The sequence below is a fragment of the Bactrocera neohumeralis genome, chromosome 4, assembly GCF_024586455.1.
Source record: "Bactrocera neohumeralis isolate Rockhampton chromosome 4, APGP_CSIRO_Bneo_wtdbg2-racon-allhic-juicebox.fasta_v2, whole genome shotgun sequence".
Classification (NCBI taxonomy): Eukaryota; Metazoa; Arthropoda; class Insecta; order Diptera; family Tephritidae; genus Bactrocera; species Bactrocera neohumeralis.
The window spans coordinates 87,286,714-87,306,549 of record NC_065921.1 but is presented as its reverse complement, the minus strand read 5'-3'; the positions used below and the strand labels follow the sequence as shown (position 1 = coordinate 87,306,549).

Sequence of the window (19,836 nt, the reverse complement as noted above, 5' to 3'; positions counted from 1 at the left end):
TTGCATCAACTTCTAACGGTTTTTTTGTTTTGTTTTTTCTTTTCCTTAAATGCTACGCCACGTACACCTTTATCATATTGTTTTTCGCTTTTTGTTTTCTAATTTGTTTAGCTTTTGTAACGATTTCGGCGCTTTCGCGCTTCCATTTGGTTTAAATATGTATAGTATGTAAATTATTTTTAATAATTATATATATATATCTATATTATGTGTTTATGTATGTATGTATATTAAGTATTTATAGATATAGTTATACATATATAAATACCATTTAGTAGTTTTTATGTTTTCGCTTCGAAATTTCAAATGTTTCATAAACAACTTCCTTTTAAGCTTATCACAAAAAAAAAGAAATATATTATAATTATTATTAATAATAGTTCTTACAAATTGAACAATAATTAAAAATAAACACATATATATATATAGGGACTTAGTTACAGTGTGTGTTGTGTGTGTGTGTTGGTATGTGATCTGATGTTCTGATTTAATCGATGTTGTTTCAACCATTCCTTCATTTTGCGTGGATGTGTGTGTGTTTCCCTTTCAAAAGACTATTTGTTGTTTTAATGTGCCCATTTAGCATTATGATTGTGTTAATTGTAACGCGCTGTCATTTTGGTGCACAACAATTGGGTCTTTTGCTTCAATCAATGCAACAAAAACTATGCGAACCGTGTGTGTAGACGTGCGACGTAGAAAACGATAACGCCTAAAAGTAGGCTTGAAGCGGTGGTGGTGAATGTTATTGGGCGCATATGATTGCCGTTAAGCAATCAGTTCCTCGATGTGTGTGTGTGTGTGTATGTGTTGTTCATATGCGTTGCACGCAAGCGCCCAGTGGGGATTGGTGAAGAAGTATATCTTCAAAATTTGTACTAAACATCGCCGTTTAGCAGAAGTTCAATGAAAAATTGCGGTTCAACCCACATTAGCCGCGACGTCTCACCTTTACTGAAGGTGGATTCCCCGAAAGTGGTGTGGTTCGCATTCAGTTCTTTACGTGCTGTTCTCGTTTTGTTGTTTTTGGTGGTGGTGGTTTTTGTTCATTTGATGGTTGTCTTTGTTGTTGCTTTGTTGGTGGTTTCTCACTAATTATTTAATATTTTTTAACTATATACTGTTTCTTTGTTTTCTTTATTTAAATTTAATTAAATTTAATATTAATTTTAAATTTAAATTTACATGTACATTTTATTTAATAAGTTTGTTGGTTGGTTGGTTGATTCCATTCCCGTTTGCTTTTTAACTTTTACTGCTTTTGCTTTTGGTTTGTAGTATTTATGTTTTCATTTTCTACTTTGAATACGCAAGTTTTTCTTTAAACAACAACAATAAACGTTGTTGAAAAATATTTATAATTATAATTACACAGAAACAAAAAGGAAATATCAGAAAAAACATTAACGAATTAGAAAATCGCTAGTAATATAAACGCATAAACACGTGACAACAAGAGGAAGCAATTTTTAAACTCACAGCAAAAATATTTTTTTTTACGAAATACGGTAACTAAAAACAAAACAAAAAAAACATTGGCAGCGACGTTTGTTGCGATCGTTAGCTCTCCGGTGCAACCGCAGTTGTGTAAGTGTTGAAATATAAATAACATTTCCGTAGTTACTTTATTCCCATTGCAATCACGGCGAAAAAAGAAACCCAGACTTCTTTTTAGTTTAACACTTGGTTACTTTATGTATATACAAATATAAATTGTTGTAATTTTTTGTTTTGATTGTTGATAATGGTCTTAGTTCCCCAAAAAATAAATTAAAATCATAAAGTAACGTAACATAAATAGAATAAAGCTGGGTTATATATATATATAGACATACATATAGACGAAATTGTGTGCGGCTCGAGGCAAATACAGAATGTTGTGACATTTTGTAAAGCAATACTGTCTCGCAACAACTCGTTTGTCTCTTCCTTTCATCGACGTTATGAATATTTCAATACTAAAAATCAGCCATTCGTAGAACTTTATTTTCATTTTGGCTTTTTTACAAGCAATTCTTGTGGCTCTGCTTGAGATCTGCTGCTGCTGCTGCTGTTGCTGCTGCTTTTACCATTGTTTGCCAGCTACTTTTACTCTAATACTTGTCGCTGATCCTGCTCGCCTTGGCTTTGTTTGGTTGTTGCTGCGTTTATATTATTACAAATTTCTTTGATGGATGTTGCTTGTTGCATTTTTAATGATTGTTTGGTTGGTTGATTTTTTTTGCATATTTTTGTTTTTAGTTGATGTGGATGTTGGATTTGTGGTTTTAATTGTTGAATTAATTTATTTTGTGTACAAGTAAATGGCAACAATAAGACCGTACAGACCCAATACTTCAGCGAAAATGAGAATCAAAATCATACCGACGAAGAGACGCGGCTGCTGTGCTGTACCTCTTACACCAGCATCACCAACAATACCGATCGCAAAACCTGCCGCTAAACCAGAGAAACCTACCGACAAACCGGCACCCAAATGAATGAAACCCCTGCAAATTTTAAAGTGATAGGAAACAAGTAAAACAAATTAGCAATATAAAAAATTTAAACTTCGCTATATTCTCTAGTGGCACACACTTACTTGTACAGTGTGTAAGTTGAGGGCTCTTCCAAAGCACCAGCAATAAGGACAGCTACGACCAAACCGTAAATGGCAATAATACCAGCCATGACAACGGGAATGATAGATTTCATGATCAATTCTGGTCGCATCACTGACATGGCAGCGATACCAGTTCCTGATTTAGCGGTACCATAGGCGGCTCCCAGAGCTGGAAAATAAAAAAGCAAAATAGTGGTGATAAAATATATTACAAGTATTTTCTGATCTAGACATGAAAATATAACGGGAAGTTATATAAAAATAATTAATACGTTTTATATGATTGGGACCGCTTGGGAAAATACAATAAAATGTTTGACATTTTTAATAATTCAAGCCGTTGACCAAGCTAGAACAAAACTTTTCATTCATTTTAGAGATACATATCTATATAGAGGAATTTCGTCAGCATTTTTCCAATTTCCTCACACTAACGTTGGAAACCAGAACAGTACAACTTCCATTTTTATAACAATACAAAAATAAGAAAATAAAAAATTCATAACAAATTGCTCAAAAACCTACCTTTATTTTCATGTTTTCATTTTTAAGTAAAGATTATCTGCTTTACAAGCGAATAACCGAACGTTCCAGGTTTTATACATGTACATATGTATGTTTTTGTATTATTTCACACAATCGTTAAGTTCGTAATTATTTTATATAATATTCACCTGTAATATTGGTCACATGACAGTAATGCAATTATCACAAAAAATTGAGCAGTCATTAAAAGAGACGGCAAGCAATGTGATAAAAGGCAGAGTAAATAAAAACCTTCGTTGAATGAGAAATCCATGCATATTTCACACAAAAGTGAATAGACTTGTGCTAACCAAAGATAATACCGAGACAAGTTGATCAAATAAGAGAGTAGCTATCGTGAGTAAAGAACAGTAAAGCAGGTGAAGTATGAGGGAAAATATCGTATTTTTCACATTCTCCAACGCTACTTTTGAGAAACAAGAATACTTGAGTTTATAATAAATGAGAATACTCAAATAAAAAGCAGTTGTAAAGATATGCCCTGCAAGCGATAAGAAGTACCAGTTTTAGATAAGAATGAATTTCTAGAATATCGTAAAAGCAAGCTAACAGCGAAATAAGGTATTCGTGTTAGGCAAATAAAAGTACATAAATATACTTACACATTACTTTTTTGTAAAAATTTTATATAAATTTAACACCGAATATAAAATCATTTATCGGTGATTTTTCTCATATTGCAATGGGTGAGTCATCGAATTTTCCCCATCCCCAACATTATTGCTACGTAAACATGTCAATGAATATGGCAATTGTAATTAAAAATACACGATCGCATATATCGAACTTCGCTATATAAAATGAGAAATAACCGGTTATAGCCGATAGCGAGCAAAATAAAAATAATAATCAATTAAGTTTGCAAACCAGACGTAGAGCGAACGTCAGAGAAAACGCTCAACGTTTGAAACATAAAGTTGAAATTCAAACCGAAAAAGCGTGGAATACATATGTACATACACATGTATATATGTATATAATATACGTATACGTATACGTATGAATATGTATACATTTTATATACAATTTTTTGCAATAACATGGACATATGATGTGTTGCATAGCAAATTATATTCAAAACCATGTAATTTTGTTCAAATTTCGCCTATGGCATTTAATAATGGAGAATTCATTCGACAATTGTCAAAAATATTGTTTAATTTTTCGCTTGATGGTTATTGGCTGAGCGATCATCAGTAAGTGTACTTTGTATATGTATAGCGTGTCAATATTCGCCTGCAGTACAAGGTGGAGTTGGGAATGAAATAATATTATATTAACCACTCTGATATCAGGTATGACAGTCATGTGATTTCACGCTAATTAACAGCACAAGGCATATTTATAAATGGGTTCGTGCGTACCTTTTGCTTGCCATCAAACTTTTCGCATAACAATCGATAGCGATTAAGTGAGTATAAATAAGAGTACCAGAAAGAGAGCGAATCGCCCTGATCAGCTGTAATATGAACGTTGAAAAATATTGTTAATTTTTAAACTTCATTCAAGTGCAGAATTTTTTTATGAGTTCTATACTTGAATTGACAATGCCTTGTTGCTGATAAAAACTTATTATGAGAAAAGGAAATTATGAAATATTTTATTGTGAAATTTGAAAAGCAAAGTAAAAATGGCGCTGTTAACTACTAATAATAAAAAAATAAAATGTCATAATTGTTTTAAAATGTTTATTATAACGACAATTAAGTAATTAGGTAATCCACTTAAGAAGCAATAAGTACAACAGCAATATAAAAAATATGCATAGGAATGTATAAGCAACGATTCGCCATAAGTCAATAAAAAGCTAAACTGAAATTAAATAATTTATTCCTTGAGATCTCCCTACATACATCTTTCTACATTTATGTACCGGCAGCAGTAGCCGATTTATGTACACTTCCATTGGCGATGCTAAGTTAAGCTTAGCTATTATAACCGCTGTACGTGTATTCACTTTTCTAGCAACCAAGTTATAGTAGATATACTCGCATCTACAAACATTCATTTTTGTTGTGTATTAACAAATTTGAAAGTAAAATTGGATTTACATTGGGACTTGGCATTGAACGTCTTTTGAAGCCGCTTTTTTGCATAACGAAACGACTTAACTAATTGCTGTTTGAGCACTTTTTTGCATTAGAATTCTAATTTGTGCATGCATAGAGCACACAGTAAGCCGCATATTTTAAGTATTTAATATTTTTGGGAAGCTCTTTTGGGCCCCGAAAGACATTTCATGCAATTTTACACATTTACGGGTGAGCTGCAGATGCTTTGTAATAAATAGCAAGTAGTAAACATTTTGCACGAAATCAAAACAAAATTTTAATATATTGTTAATCAAACTATCACAATAAAACCATTCAGTAATGCGGCGATATGCGGGATCGAAAGAAAACGGGTTGGATGGCATACACCGCGCAGACAGAAAATTCATGCCAATAAAACAACAATGAAGCACATTTTTCTTATTGCTTGCTATCTAAATATGTACATACATATGTATTCTCTTTTATAGAATTCATATTTAAAAACATTTTACGTCACAGTTGAGTACAAAAACGTACGGATGTGCTAGTGAATGTATAGTTAAATCCAATGTGAGCCAATGTGGCAGGCAGACACAATAAAACAAACAAAACAATGAGAATTCAAGTAGCAACGTACAAAACAAATCATGTAAGAGAACAAAAGCTAAGAAGGAATGTGAAGAATTTCTAACAAGCGAGAGCTTAGTTCCCATAGGAATAACTTCAATAATAATTGCATAAATTGATTTGGAGCAAGATGCTCGAAGTAAATTCCGAAGTAAACTGCGAAAGTAATGGTGCTTTGATATGATTATTAAAATGTTATGACACTTTTTGAATAAATGACTATAAGCCATTATATTATATAAATTAAATCAAAATAAAAAATGCATTTTTCCATTCGATTTGCTTAGAGATTTAAAACGTGTAACATCTCGCTAACATTGAAAGCGAAATAATAAATAGAAAGTACATTAAAACTTATACATACATACATATATGTAGATAAATTTAAAAAGTATCAATTATACAATATACATATCGCTCATTTGCTGCAAGACCGGCATAATTCAAAAAACGTGATTTTTGAGTTAATGATGCAGAATTGTTCGTTATATCATACTTCATGTTGGGTGAAAAATTCATATGAATACCTCTTATATGCTCCGCTTGAGAAGAGATGAACGATTTTTTTGTATGTCTTGCAGCAATAAATGTAATATACACAAATAGTACAAATGCGTGAAAGCATGAGAACATGTATGCTCAGCAATAAATTAATATAAGTGCCAATGAAATGTGCGTAAGCACAAATGCTTCTTTTAAATAGAAATATGGACGCTCTTTTCCATTGACTAAATGGATGTCAATTGATGACGTTTTCTGTAGCTGAATACGGATGCAAGTACGGATTTATTGCAAAATAAAATATTTTCGATCTGAGAAAGAGAGAACGTAGCAGAAAACACAGAGCAATGGAGGTCATTATTATGCTCATTTGTAAAGCGATAATAGCAAGAAAGTGTAATTTTTCTCTCCCTTGTATGAAAATCCGGGGGAAAAGATATTTTTTGCTTCATACATACATATGTATGTACATATATAAATTTGCACAAAGAAGATGCTGCAAAAATACGAAGATTATCATACAAATAGCTTGCAAATTAGTTAAAAATATAAAAAAAAAATTAAATGAACAAAGCATAAGCGTCTAGACAAGTTCGTGTAGTAATATATAGCAAACACCCACGAATAGCGTTGCGCTTGAAAAGTCAAAATAAAAGTTGTTATTAATAACTGCTCAAGTCTCACGTGACTACCACGAAAAGTGGAATTTGGTTAGAAAAACTACAAATGAACTTCAATTTTCATCTTTATTTAATGGCTGAAAAAGGGCGTTTACGCATCCGGAGATAAGAAGCTCTATATAAATCAAAGCCGCACATACATACATACATACTACATGCATAATTGGCGGCAAAGTATATGAAGAGAAATGTAGAGCATATACAATTATGCACATAAGCGTAAAGTTCAATGAAATGAAACCTTTCAAAGTTATGACCAGCAAAATTAATACTCAATAATATCTTGAAGCGTATCGAATATATGTTTGTAAACCGGATTAACACGAATTCATAAGGAGGCAGTAAATGGCAAAAATTGTAATAATTAAACTGAAACTGTTAAATTGCTTAAAGCTATTAGATTATATGTTAAGTTAAAGTTCTGAAACTATTTTAAGGATAAGCTTTCTTACTAATAAAAAAATCATGTATTCCATTCTATTAAGTGTCACTGTGCATTGATGTTAGATACACATTTCACTTTCGTTTTGATTTTTATATAACTGATATATCTTCAGAAGTTTAAAAAATTAAATTAATTTCAAATAAAATAAATACACTACTTCGTAATAATGAGCAAATCATGACTCGAAGTATGTTTACATATAAATATAATTCTTTTTGTTCAGAGAATGTGAATGACTCAATGTGATTAGTGTGTCATATGAACTGATCATAAAGAACGGAATATCAACGACGAAGCACAATGAAATAAGAGTAAGCGAACAGAGAGAAATGGAAGAATCGAAAAATCAAATTAACGAGCATATGCACAATTAGAAAAATACAGTAACAGTTAATCATGTGACTATATAACCTACTCGACAATATGTCGTTATACATAGACCTGGAAGACGTGCCTGAGATATCGTAAAGACGTTAAATGAATATATTCAACAATTACTTAAAAGTAAACTAACTCCTTTTTTAGTATAAGAAAATGGAGAAATATGCGAAAACAAGTACGTATACGTAACCAATATGGTAATGTAATTCTTTAAGAATATTTAAAAGATTTTATTAAGTTGAAAATTAACTGACGTATGTATATTACAATAATGATTATAAGTTGTTACTGTTACGTAATGACGACACGAACCATATCTTCTTAAGTCAATTAGTTGACAAATCATGTGACATCAAAGAAAACATACTAATTTTAAGAACTTTATAAACTGAACCTTTGGATGCTTTAAAAAGTTATGGAAGCATATACATATGTACATACATTAAGATATTTTTTTTCGTTCTGTAACTTGTGTTTATTTTCTTATCAAAAGCATTATCAGTGAACCATGTGATATCAAGCGAAAGCATGTGATTATTGCAATTGTCAGTTATTTATGCAATACAATATTAAAACCAGATATATGAATTTGAAAATATCGCATATGTGTGTAAATTGCACAACCAAAACCTTAAATTCAAGGAATTTTGAGCAATGGCAATACTGCGCAAGGTAAAAAAACATGAGCAAGTCTCATGACTTGTCAGAATTGAACAATGTTCACATTTGTTTTTGGAAGCACTGCTGCCATACGCAACTCAAGCTTAACCTTAAAATTTGCACCACCCACCCCATCGCTGAAATACCCCACAAGCCACATTCAAACTGGTTCTCTGTCATATGCTACAATTATTGGTTGCTGAGCTCCACTTGGCGCTTGTGGTAGTTGACTCATTTGCTTCCAAATTTAAGTGCTCTTTTCTCCTCCTTATGCTCTTTGCATTATTTTTATTCAAATAGCTGACCAACATTGCTGCTCTTTTCAACTAACAAGAGAGCGCGTGATGATAAAAAGTATTATAGGTTACTATTGTACATTTAATTCACGCATTAATAGAGGGTGTTAAGTGTTTTTTGGTTAAGTTGAATATCATCACAATGCAACGCACAGCAAATAATTTGTAATCATATATTGGATAAAAATAATAATATATATTAATAATATATATTAATATAATTATAGTACTAATATATTCCGTATGTCACCCGCATTAGACTAGCTTCAATGTTGCAGTTATTTTCGCAGTACCAAATTAGAATATGATGAAGCTGTTACATTACAAATTTCCTACAAACTATGCAAGAGAATAATTTTTTCCGATATAGTATGAAAGTTCATTTTCATTTTCATATACATACATATATGCGATATGTATATAAAACAACGACCTTCCACCTGCCTCCTCCCGAAAAAGTACTGAATATACGTACACATGTGCCAAGAAAATTCCCAACAATTCCTTTTCATCCCTTTTTCGCAATCCGTCTGCCAAAATGTTCGATTTTTTACACATGTTCATACAAAATAAAAAAATATACATATATATTTAGTTGTACATTTTGTGTAATACTGGTCTCAGGATAACCTCTATTTAATACAAATACGAATAAACCCCCGTAATAAACGCCTGACCGCAAGTAGCTAACCATTCAGATACCAAATCATATTCATCTACCTTTGTAATTTACATATCTTTCCAAGCCAGTCCCACTTTGTCATCGTATTTTTTATGCAAGAATTTTTGTTTCCGATAGTTTACTTACCACTGAAAATGATGGCTGAGGCTGCTCCCATGACTCCGAAGAAGGGTCCGTAGATTGGGTTATCGCTCTGTGCATCAGACATGATTCTGTTTTATTGTGTATGTGCGGGGTGTTTTGTAAGTTTTTCTACGAAAAAGAAAATTTATTTGATTTTTACGTTAGGGCTTGCTGTTCAAGATGTGCACTCGTTTATTATATTCCTTATATTATTAAATTCGGTTCTGTTGTAGGTGTGTTGAAGGGAGTTTCTGAAGTACTATTCTTGTGAATTTGTACGTTTCTGTTTATTTTTTTATATTGTTTTATAACGTATTTTTGCTTTTATAATTAAAATATAGAAGATGTAAAATTTAATTTGCGTTTTTACTTGATAGCACTTTCAAATTTCTGAGTTCTTCACTTTGACTGCTGCTTGACTGCTTGTCGACTCAACTACTGTTTTTGCTGTTCTCTCTTCAATTGTTTCGCTTCGTTACGTCTCGTTTTTGATTTTGTCTCGTCGCTAACGTCGGCACCGTTGTCGTCACCTTCTATCGTTGCTACGTTCGTGTACAATGTTGTATTTTTCGTACCTTCTCGTGTTTGTTGTTTTTTTGTCTTGTATGACGATATATTGCACTTTATCGAATTTTTACTCGTTTCTACACTTCGATTTAATTATTGCTACTGACCGCCTAACCCTCGATTTCAATTTTCAACTAGAAAGAATATTGGAAATATATCCCCCACAATGTTATATTGCTATGTTTTAACGGATATCGTTATTTTTCTAAAGCAATAAAGTTTGCAATTCTCGATTTGTTAACTAAAAATCGAAGATTTCCGTACCTATTTATTTATATCACATTCGCAAAGTCACTACTCTTTGTGCTCACTTGTCAAATCAGAGAAGCTCCTTTGCCCACTTTCTTTTGCCTTGTGTTTCAGCAAATGTCGTGGCAATTTTCTGCCTCTGCCTGTGTTCTGTTATTGCGTATTCTTTCCAATTTCCCCTGGGGATGTTTAAAGTGAATCGACTATTGTCTGCCTGATGTTTCTCAAAATCGTTTCAGCAAACAGTACAAATTCAATTCAGCTATAATTTCCCTCCCTTCACTTTTTTTCTACAACTTCAACACACTAAGCAGACCGTATGTCATATGTATTTTGAAAACTTTTATCACAGATTGCACAGTTCCAACACTCACTTGACTAACTTGTGGTTAGCTTTAGGCCTTTCTTGGGTCTTGACTGGTAACTGGTAACTTGCTGCTAGAGCGTAGGAGTTCGAACAAGAACTGGTCGGTTCGGTCGCTGACAACACTGTGAGTGATTTCAATTTCTTCACTGAACGCCAAACTCCGCTGTTGTTCAGCTCGTAGTGTTTGCTGGTTTCCAATTATATACCAGTTGTCACTTTCGATTGAAATAGTTATTATATAGCCAAGCCGCTCATACAAATGTTATCGCGCGGCTATACGAGTATAGTTGTTGCATACGCATGATTAAACTAGTGGTCATATGACCAAGTTATTTAGAAGCAGCATTGGGTTGGGGAAAGGGTGCGCTGAAAAGGAGAAAACGTCACACGCGCATTTAACGAGATGCAATAGTGTGTGTGTACGACTAAAAATTTTCCCTTCGAACTGCGCGTGACCATTGACTATACAGCTTTTCAATAAAATATCTATAAAACCTAAGCACCGTAAGCCAAATTAACAAAGAGAGGCTATAAAAAAGTAATAATTCGAATACTGGAAAGATTGCTTGAATTTGGGCTAATTACAAGGAACGTAGATCATATTCTTGATAGAAATAGTGAGGATAAGAGGGGTATTGAGTACACATTCACATGCTAAGTATAATAAAGAGCGTACAAGTGGAGAAGCACGTGAGAGGTATTTCGGTCATTTTTCGTCTCTCGCCAGCAGAGCGAGTACGCGCTATGCTACACTTTGCTTTTTAATCCATAATGACTACTCACGTGAAACAGGGTCGCATTTTCTGATGTTAGGTGGTATATGACGGCGCCAACGCCAATACGAATTTTTTTAATAACTAAGGTATCACATAATTTCTCATTTAAATAAATCTAACATATATGAAATAAACCCACATACTTTATTTTTGAAGAGTTTGTCTTGCAATGGACAAATAATATATACATTTATATATAAGTGTGGAGAAAGCCTATATGTCCGGAAATCCTAAAGTTTGTAACTGTTAATTTTTAATTTCCGTAAAAAGTTTATTCATAATATAAATTTCAGTTTATTTCATATTAGACTAAGTAAGGAGTTATGAATGAAAACAAAATTCCACAAAAAATCCCACTTATGAGCATCGCACCGGCGAACATTCCCGCTTTGACTTGGTGGTTTTGTTCAACTGTCTGTGGTGCATACATCATTGCCAGAGCACTGTAGTATCCGGAAGTGTATGCCATTAAAACACCAATAATCCAGTATATCCAATCATTGTTTATTAAAACTGGCAGACTTCTATCGATGTTTAGAGGCAAATAATTGCAAAACAGGAATAACGGTATAAAAACCAATCGCAAGGCAACTGGTACGACCAAATATTTCGGACCAGGCCATTGAATCCAATATGAAGTCAAACTTCCAAGCATCGCAAATAAGTTGAATGTTAAAAAGCAGGTAATTTGTATGTACATTATAGGGTCCTTTATGAAGAAATCTGATGACGATGCCTTAATATCTGAGTTTACGGCAGGAAAAACCGCCAATGTTACAAAGAATATTAAAAATACATTAAACAGCTGCATAGATGCTGTTTTAAAGATAGTCCAATAAGGTATATCCGAAGTTTTCACATTTTCACTGCCTTCCGTTTTTCGTGAAAGTTGATTATAGATGAAAAATTTGTTCAAAGGTATTGCGAAGAATGTATCATAACAAAATAACAAAAGCACCATCGCTGTTATGAAGTAATAAATGGCAGCAGTTCTAATTGTAGGAAATATATAATTGCTCCCAATACTTATTAAAGATACAAAGAGGCCGCAAATATTGCATCCCAATATTACCGCGCCGGTATATCTAAATGGAAATGTTGCGACCATTCCGAATATAGTATTTTGGTAAACAGCGCTAGCCATATTTAAGACGACTACTGTGATCATTGTAATCCAAAAAAAGGCGCCGGGCCAATTTGTAGAGTCAACCATGGCCATAAGAACTGTAACCACAAATATAAACAGCTCCACTAATATACTAATCGCCATTCGTGTCGTCAAATCTCCACCCAAATTTAAAAACACATTGAGCCAATTAAATACCACATTGGGAATTTGAGCCGCAAATCCATGATATTGCAAGAAATTCGCTGCATAATTTGAAGCACCTGTTGAATTTGAATCTCCGCCTAATTTGAATTCAACGAAATAACTCTTTGCCGTTATAAACATATTCCATGGCATCAATGTCCCAATGCCATGTAGAATAAATACAAGTAGCACGATATTCCATTTGTCTTTAGGTGGTTCCATTATTATGAAATAATTCGATATTTTAATTTATAGTATAGCACAAGCTTATCATCAAATTCTCGAAACGATTTTGGTAAATTGTTCGAAAAAAATCAAAACAAAACAAAAAATCAAAACCTACTGAACCTTTTTTCATATTTGCTTACAAGGTGTTATTTTAAGTAAATGTTATCAAAAACAAAAAAAAACTGACCATTTTAAAAATTGAGTGTCTGTGTAAAAAAAAAAACAGCTAAATCTTCTTGTAACATTTCTTTTTTATTCATTTTCACAATTAAAATAATTTGTGTAGTATTAAGTTGTATTTCTTGTCTTTGTACATTCACACACCAAACGGAAAACGATAGTAATTTTGTTCAATTTAAAAATATACATAAAACTAATTTAATTTTTTTAACAATTTTCTAATGTTTCTCCAAAGCTTTTGTCAACAATTCATTCATTGTTAGCAAAAGCGTACGCGGATCCTCGGCGAGCCCAGCGCCGACCATAGCGTTCGCAAACAGCTGTTGTGTAACCAACTCCGCAAGCTCAGGATCACTTGTGCGCAGTTTATTCAATTTCTTAATAATTTCGTGCCTATAAAAAAACAGAATGAGAGAGAGAAAGCAATTAAAATTTGCGCTGTTAAAATATTTGCTTTATCAAATTACTTAGGATTTATCTCTAATTGCGGCTGCAGTAAAGCGAAACGATTTTCTTCGGGCAATTGATGACTCTGTGTGCGAATGAAATGTCGCGCAGCCGCCATTTCTTCTACTGTAATCACACAAGGATGCGTGTCAAGGCGAGTTGTGACCTTAACATTCACCACTTTGCCGCTAAGTTTCTCTCGTATCCAGGGCAAGAGTTCGTCGATCTGCGAGCGTAACAAACTGCCTTCGCCGTAGTCTGTTACCTTTTCACCTGCATCATCCTCACGCATTTCCTTTTCAACAGAAACTAGTTTTTTACCTTGGAATGTACCCAATTGCATGAGGACAAGCTCATCATAGGGTTCGTAACAGAATAACACTTCAACGCCTCGTTTCTTTAAGCTTTCATAATAGGGAGACGATTCAGCGAGTACGCGATTTGGCGCTGCTAAATAGTAGATATCCTTTTGTTCACCAACATTTGTGCAATAATCTATTAGGGATATACGATTGCCGTCCGCATTCTTTGACGAATCGAAACGCAAAAGCTTGGCAATGCCTTCCTTTTCATTGTGATCGTTTGACGTAACAATGCCTTCCTTGAGGAATAGGCCGTAATCCTTATAAAACGCAGCATACTCTTCAGGTTGCTTTTTCGCACGTTCCTGCAGGAAACGCAGTACACGAGTTGCTAGCACATTAGACAGTTTTCTGGAAAAGTAATGAAAATTTATGTCACTAAATTACATAAAAACGTTATAAGTAATACTAACTTGATTAAAGCGCTATTCTGAAGAAGTTCACGGCTTAAATTTAAGGGTATATCTTCGGAGTCCACAACGCCTTTAATTAAAGAAAAATATTCGAAAATTGTAATTAATCCTTTAAATGAAAAATCAAACCTTTAATAAACCGTAGCCATTTGGGCACCAGGTTTTCTGTTTTAGATTGTATTAAAACCTTTCGCGTATATAGGGCCACACCCACATTAGCGTCACGTGTCATATCGAATAAACCCGGTTTACCTTCGGGGAAGTAGAGCAAAGCACGAATGCTGAGTGGCACATCAGTCTGCGAATAATTCATTATTTTAAAAAATGTATAAAAAACTTTATTTTTGTATGAATCGAATTACCTTGTAATGCAATACGAAACGTGGTGTATCAAAAGTGTTGCCAATGAATCTATAGAACTCATTATGCTGATCTTGTGACACATCTTTCGGTTCCATTAACCATAAGGGCTGGATGTCATTAGCGCGTTGACCATTCAAAAATATTGGTGAACCAACGAAGTTACTATATTTCTTGATCACCGCTATTGAAACATATTAATTATATAACTTATTTTCAATCTTTTTTTTCAATTCCTACCTCTAATGCGATCCTCATCTGCATATTCTCTACATTCTGTTTTTAAATGTATAACAATTTTAGTGCCATGAGCTACACCGTCAGCTTCCTGAATTTCATATGACCCCGATCCATCAGACGACCAACGTAATCCTTGTGAATCCACTTTCGAGGACTTTGTAAACACTTCCACTTTATCAGCTACCATAAAGGCGGAATAAAAGCCAACACCGAATTGTCCAATAATATTCGACGAGTTTTCGACACCACCACCTGCTTCCTTTATCTGTTCCAAGAATTGTTTTGAGCCGCTGCGTGCAATCATACCGAGATTATTGACAAGCTCTTCGCGAGTCATGCCAATACCTGTGTCCTAAAAGTTCAGTTAGAATATGATTTACAAAAACATATACAGAATATTAGATATGTTTAAAAACTTGTTTTGTTTTTATTAGTTTTCACCTGTATTGTTAATTGCATTGATTGTTTATCAGTAGCAATGTGTATTTCTAATGGCCGATCTGCGCCTTCAAAGTTCTTTTCATTTTCACCAGCGGTATGGACAGTGTAACGGAATTTCTCCAAGGCATCACTAGCGTTCGAAATTAATTCCCGCACAAATACTTCATTTTCGGAATATAATGAACGCGCGACAATGTCCAGCAACATGCGTGTCTCAGCTTGAAATTCATGCTTATCTGCCTCGCCGACCGGCTTTTCAGTTTGCCTGATTATAGTGTGGAAACGTCCCTTGTCTTCAACATTCGCTGAAGCTGTCGACTCTGTACTCATGCAACGAGCAAATTGAGGGACTGCCAAATAAGCATTGGCTTAATTAAATATTTATGTTATGTAAATATGTGAATAATTGGCCTACTATTTCTTCCTAGATTTTTGTTCCAGCGCAAAGACCATGCCGCCTGTGTGCTGCCGATGATGTTGCGCGTTGCATAACGTTGCACGTGTGTAGACGAATTAATAACACGACAGAGACGTGAAGTAAATGACATATTTTATTTAATTTTCACTATAACACAATTTTTTTGTTAAATTTTTTCACTAAATTGTAAATTAATGCAGAATTTTCATTCAATTCACATGTGAATTTTGTTGTTTAACAACACCCTGTGTTGTCTTTTTGTGAAATCAATTGTTTCTGTACCTATTCACAATAAATCGTGTGCAGCAGTGTAATTACATTAATAAAGGCTGTTTGGAAAAGGGGGTTCATTTTTCAATTCAAAGCCAATAATCTGACTCCAGACTCTAGAGTCTAGAGTCTAGACCCTTATGTATACATATAATATGTGCATATATCTTGTACATATATGTAAATATATTTTTACCGATATCCAGCAGTATAATTATATTAATGAAGGACTGTTGGGGGTTAAAAGCCATTAATCTGCCTCAAAGCAGAAAAAATCCAGGGATATTTTGTTATCGCTTTTGATATTTTTTTTTATCAAATTGGCTTATTGTGTTGTAAAAAAATATATTCACAAAAAAAAAAAAAAAATGTTGTTGGGAAAAGTAAACATATTCATAATAGCTATGATAATTATGGCTATAAGTGTAGCTTACTTGCTCCCATTTAAATCTGAAGACTGATTAGAATCTTCTTTAAGAATATGCAATCATATCTCTGTAAACTAAATAGCTGAAATAGTAGCCGGCTTCCTTTTACTTCTTGAGCTCATACAGCAAGCTTATATGATTATTATTTTACCACAATGGTAGCTCCTCAAAAGGCTTCGAATTAAATTAAATTTAAAAAATGATAACGTATTTCAAGAAAAGGCAATAAATGCTTATTTACCTTCCTCACTAATTTATGCTGTTCGTGATTAAAAATACATAATATTTAACAGAGTACTGTTAATTGCTTATTACATATTTGCACACATAATTATACCAAGCTTCAGGCCAGTATGCGTAACACATATGTATGTATGTATATAGATATTTATACATTTATTCAGGTATTTTCGTCGCTTGATGGATCATCTAAAAAGAACTCTACCAGTGCTCTAACACACGTATACTAGTTTACGCTCTTCAAATGGAGCGCACGTGATATCTTTTTGGTCAGCTGTTCGACCTAACAACACAAAAGCTGTAGAAACCCCTTTGGAACAACTCAACCACCGGCATTGACGGCTCATTCGGCAGTGGTTAAGTACTAAGTTGTTTCACCGTTATCATGAGACTCATTTGTCATAATACCAGGGGCAAATCTATTTACCAAACGATTCTCACGCGCGTTTGATAGCGTGTGCATAGAAACTAATTGTGTTTCCCCAAATATAAGTTTCTGTATGTATGTATGTATTTAAACTTGAAATAAGTTAGCAGCGGAAGCGTGAAAAAGTCAGCACACATAAATTCACACATTATGTTATTGCCTTTGTTTATAAATCAGCTGATTGAGTTTTGCGGAGAAAACTTACCTCACAAGGCTAGCATATCGCGCCTCTAAAGAAAAATGCTTGATTTTATACAATCAATTTACAATTCTATATATTTCTTTAATAATTATATTACTCGTATAATATGTATGTATGTATGTATTTTTAAGTGTATATGTATGTAATTACATTTGAGATTTTTTTTGGGTTAGTAAATACAATGCTATAACTATTGATAAATATGTAGGTTCGTTTTATTTATGCTTACATAATGTTCAATACAAGTTTTGTTAAAACTATATAATAAATAAAATGTAAAATTATTATGTTTTTCTGCAATAATAGAAATAACATCTTTTTAACAAATCTTTTTTGGTTAAATATGTCTTTAGGTTAGGTTAGCTCACCTAATACATATGAGTTTAAGTTTTAAATATAAAATATAATATTTAAAATATAAAAGTACGCGTCTGTTTAAAATATTTATATGTGCTTAATGTATTTATTTACCACAAATATTTTTTATATTACAATACAATTTTAAACATATTAATTTTATGTTTTTAAAGCAGTTATCTGTTAAAAACTTCACCACTGTAAAAAAATTATTTAACATACGGTTGGCAAACACGTCTATGCATTACATAGTAGAAAGGCGCTATTTACAACAAAAAATTTGAAGCGACCTTCGGTATGACACATGAAAGCGAAGTAGATAAGTACATAAGCATATATATGCATATTTTTTGATTATTTTTCATAAATTTTAAAGCAAATAAAATTATTTATTTAATAAAATATTAAAAAAACCCTTTTTTCATTTAAAAAAATTTCGAAATTAAAAATTGTGAAAATTTTATATATATTTTTTTTTAACTCCAATAACTTTACATTATATAATTATCAGCAAATATTTAATTTTTAAACAAAATATTGTTAACACGAACTTAGTCAATCTCTATAAAAATATTTTCTATATTTTTTTTTGGTTTTTTGAAAAAGTTGGAAGTGTTTTAAAGTTAGTTTGCAAATTTGTTAGCTTAGATTTTCTATTATCATTTTTATTATTATTTTTTAGTTACTAAAAATGCTTAGTTATAGTTTTTCTTATTTCGAAATTTTCTCCATATTTTGACGTTTTGTTTGCTTTGTATTGAAATGTAAAAAAGTTAAATTTTTCCCATGTTTGCTTGCTTTGTCTTGTTTGTAGTACTGTTACTGTGTACTGTATCTTCAATGTTGAATATTTTTTGTATTGTTTTTCTTAAACTTTCAGTTTCTCCATGCAAAATTTGAGGTAGTTCTCTACACCATTTCCAGCTATGAATTTTAATTGTTTTTTGTTGTGATTTTTTTTTTAATTTATATTTTATTGGGTGTTTAAAATTTCCAAAGTTTTGTATACATTCTTGCTTAATTTTAGTTCTTTGCCGTGCGCAGTTTTGATATTTTTACTTTTTTGAGTTATAAAATTTGGTTTTATTATTTTTAACAAATTTTAAAAGTTTGAAGGCAAATTTTGTGCGATCGATACCTTTTCATGTTGAATGTTTTCACCAATTACTATAGTATTTAAATTATTGTTTTAAGTGTCTCGTTTGCTTAATTCAATACTTACGAGTTTCTAGTTATTATTTGAAAAGTTGCTTATAATAAAATATATTATAGTTTTAACGGCTGCCTCAACGAGAAATGGAATATATAATGAAACGTTTCAAAATGAGGTACACTGAGCTCGCTGATCTGGAAATTTGTTAGTTCACATTTTTCAAATATTTTTATCAACCGATTTTGGTGTATAAAAAAACCCTAAAACTAACAAAGAAACAGACTAACAATTTCGGCGTGAGTACAGTTAAAAATTGCTTGCGGCACAAATAAGTACTAATACATATTAATATTAGTAGAAATTTTTACCAAAGAAAAAAAAATATCAGAAAATAAAATATTTAATGTAAATGTAACATATTTAATTTTCTTAAGTACTGGCATTTGATAATTAACGTTATTATTATTTTAAAAATTTAATATATTGTTTTTAGTATTGCTCTGTGTTGCGCCAATGATTGAATTTGAACGCGTTGTTGGTAGAAAAAAAATTTAATTTTTTGTAAATTTTACGCATTATGTTACATAAAATTTTATATTTTATAACTTTCAAATATTTTTTCTGTAAAAAATTAAAAGAAAAAAACTAGTTTTGCTAAAAAATATATTTCGAATATTTTTTTTAAATTAAATTTTTTTTTTTGAAAAATAGTATTATTATATCTGCTTAAAAAAAATTTATATATGTATATAATATAAAAAATAATATATAATATTAAGAAATTAAAAACGCAGTTTTTCTAAAAAAACTTTCTTAATTTTTT

General features: G+C 32.1%; 3 protein-coding genes across 7 annotated transcripts; all 3 read right to left on the bottom strand.

Moving 5' to 3' along the window:
- Positions 1–1,118: 1,118 nt before the first annotated feature.
- On the bottom strand, positions 1,119–10,902 carry LOC126755399 (V-type proton ATPase 16 kDa proteolipid subunit c). 5 transcript variants are annotated; one of them, XM_050467945.1, is made up of 4 exons: positions 10,767–10,902; positions 9,580–9,705; positions 2,582–2,771; positions 1,119–2,489 (listed from the first exon to the last, which is right to left on the bottom strand). In XM_050467945.1, the coding sequence occupies exons 2-4, from the start codon at positions 9,659–9,661 to the stop codon at positions 2,285–2,287; spliced, it is 477 nt and encodes a 158-aa protein (XP_050323902.1). In that variant the 5' UTR covers positions 9,662–9,705; positions 10,767–10,902; the 3' UTR covers positions 1,119–2,284. The 5 variants fall into 5 exon arrangements, with proteins under 5 accessions (XP_050323902.1, XP_050323906.1, XP_050323905.1 ...); XM_050467949.1 differs by having other exon boundaries at positions 10,776–10,902; XM_050467948.1 differs by lacking the exon at positions 10,767–10,902 and adding an exon at positions 10,408–10,505.
- Positions 10,903–11,839: 937 nt separating this feature from the next.
- On the bottom strand, positions 11,840–13,277 carry LOC126755395 (equilibrative nucleoside transporter 1-like). Its single transcript, XM_050467940.1, has one exon. It carries the CDS (start codon positions 13,067–13,069, stop codon positions 11,840–11,842), a length of 1,230 nt encoding a protein of 409 aa, XP_050323897.1. The 5' UTR covers positions 13,070–13,277.
- A 29-nt stretch (positions 13,278–13,306) lies between these two features.
- LOC126755391 (heat shock protein 75 kDa, mitochondrial) lies at positions 13,307–16,190 on the bottom strand. The gene is made up of 8 exons (XM_050467936.1): positions 15,934–16,190; positions 15,519–15,868; positions 15,078–15,429; positions 14,840–15,021; positions 14,607–14,775; positions 14,478–14,547; positions 13,723–14,415; positions 13,307–13,648 (listed from the first exon to the last, which is right to left on the bottom strand). Exons 1-8 carry the CDS (start codon positions 16,064–16,066, stop codon positions 13,474–13,476), a joined length of 2,124 nt encoding a protein of 707 aa, XP_050323893.1. The 5' UTR covers positions 16,067–16,190; the 3' UTR covers positions 13,307–13,473.
- Between the last annotated feature and the right edge of the window lie 3,646 nt (positions 16,191–19,836).

What these genes read in the sequence shown, in the direction of transcription:
- LOC126755391 (XM_050467936.1), bottom strand. Translation starts at nt 16,066, where the DNA reads ATGTCATTTACTTCACGTCTCTGTCGTGTTATTAATTCGTCTACACAC. An exon ending in CAATGCAATTAACAATACAG is followed by an intron (nt 15,430 to 15,518) that starts GTGAAAACTAAT and finishes CTGAACTTTTAG; the next exon opens with GACACAGGTATTGGCATGAC. An exon ending in CAATTAGAGATAAATCCTAA is followed by an intron (nt 13,649 to 13,722) that starts GTAATTTGATAA and finishes GTTTTTTTATAG; the next exon opens with GCACGAAATTATTAAGAAAT.
- LOC126755395 (XM_050467940.1), bottom strand. Translation starts at nt 13,069, where the DNA reads ATGGAACCACCTAAAGACAAATGGAATATCGTGCTACTTGTATTTATT.
- LOC126755399 (XM_050467945.1), bottom strand. Translation starts at nt 9,661, where the DNA reads ATGTCTGATGCACAGAGCGATAACCCAATCTACGGACCCTTCTTCGGA. An exon ending in CTCAGCCATCATTTTCAGTG is followed by an intron (nt 2,772 to 9,579) that starts GTAAGTAAACTA and finishes TTTATTTTCCAG; the next exon opens with CTCTGGGAGCCGCCTATGGT. An exon ending in TCAACTTACACACTGTACAA is followed by an intron (nt 2,490 to 2,581) that starts GTAAGTGTGTGC and finishes TAAAATTTGCAG; the next exon opens with GGGTTTCATTCATTTGGGTG.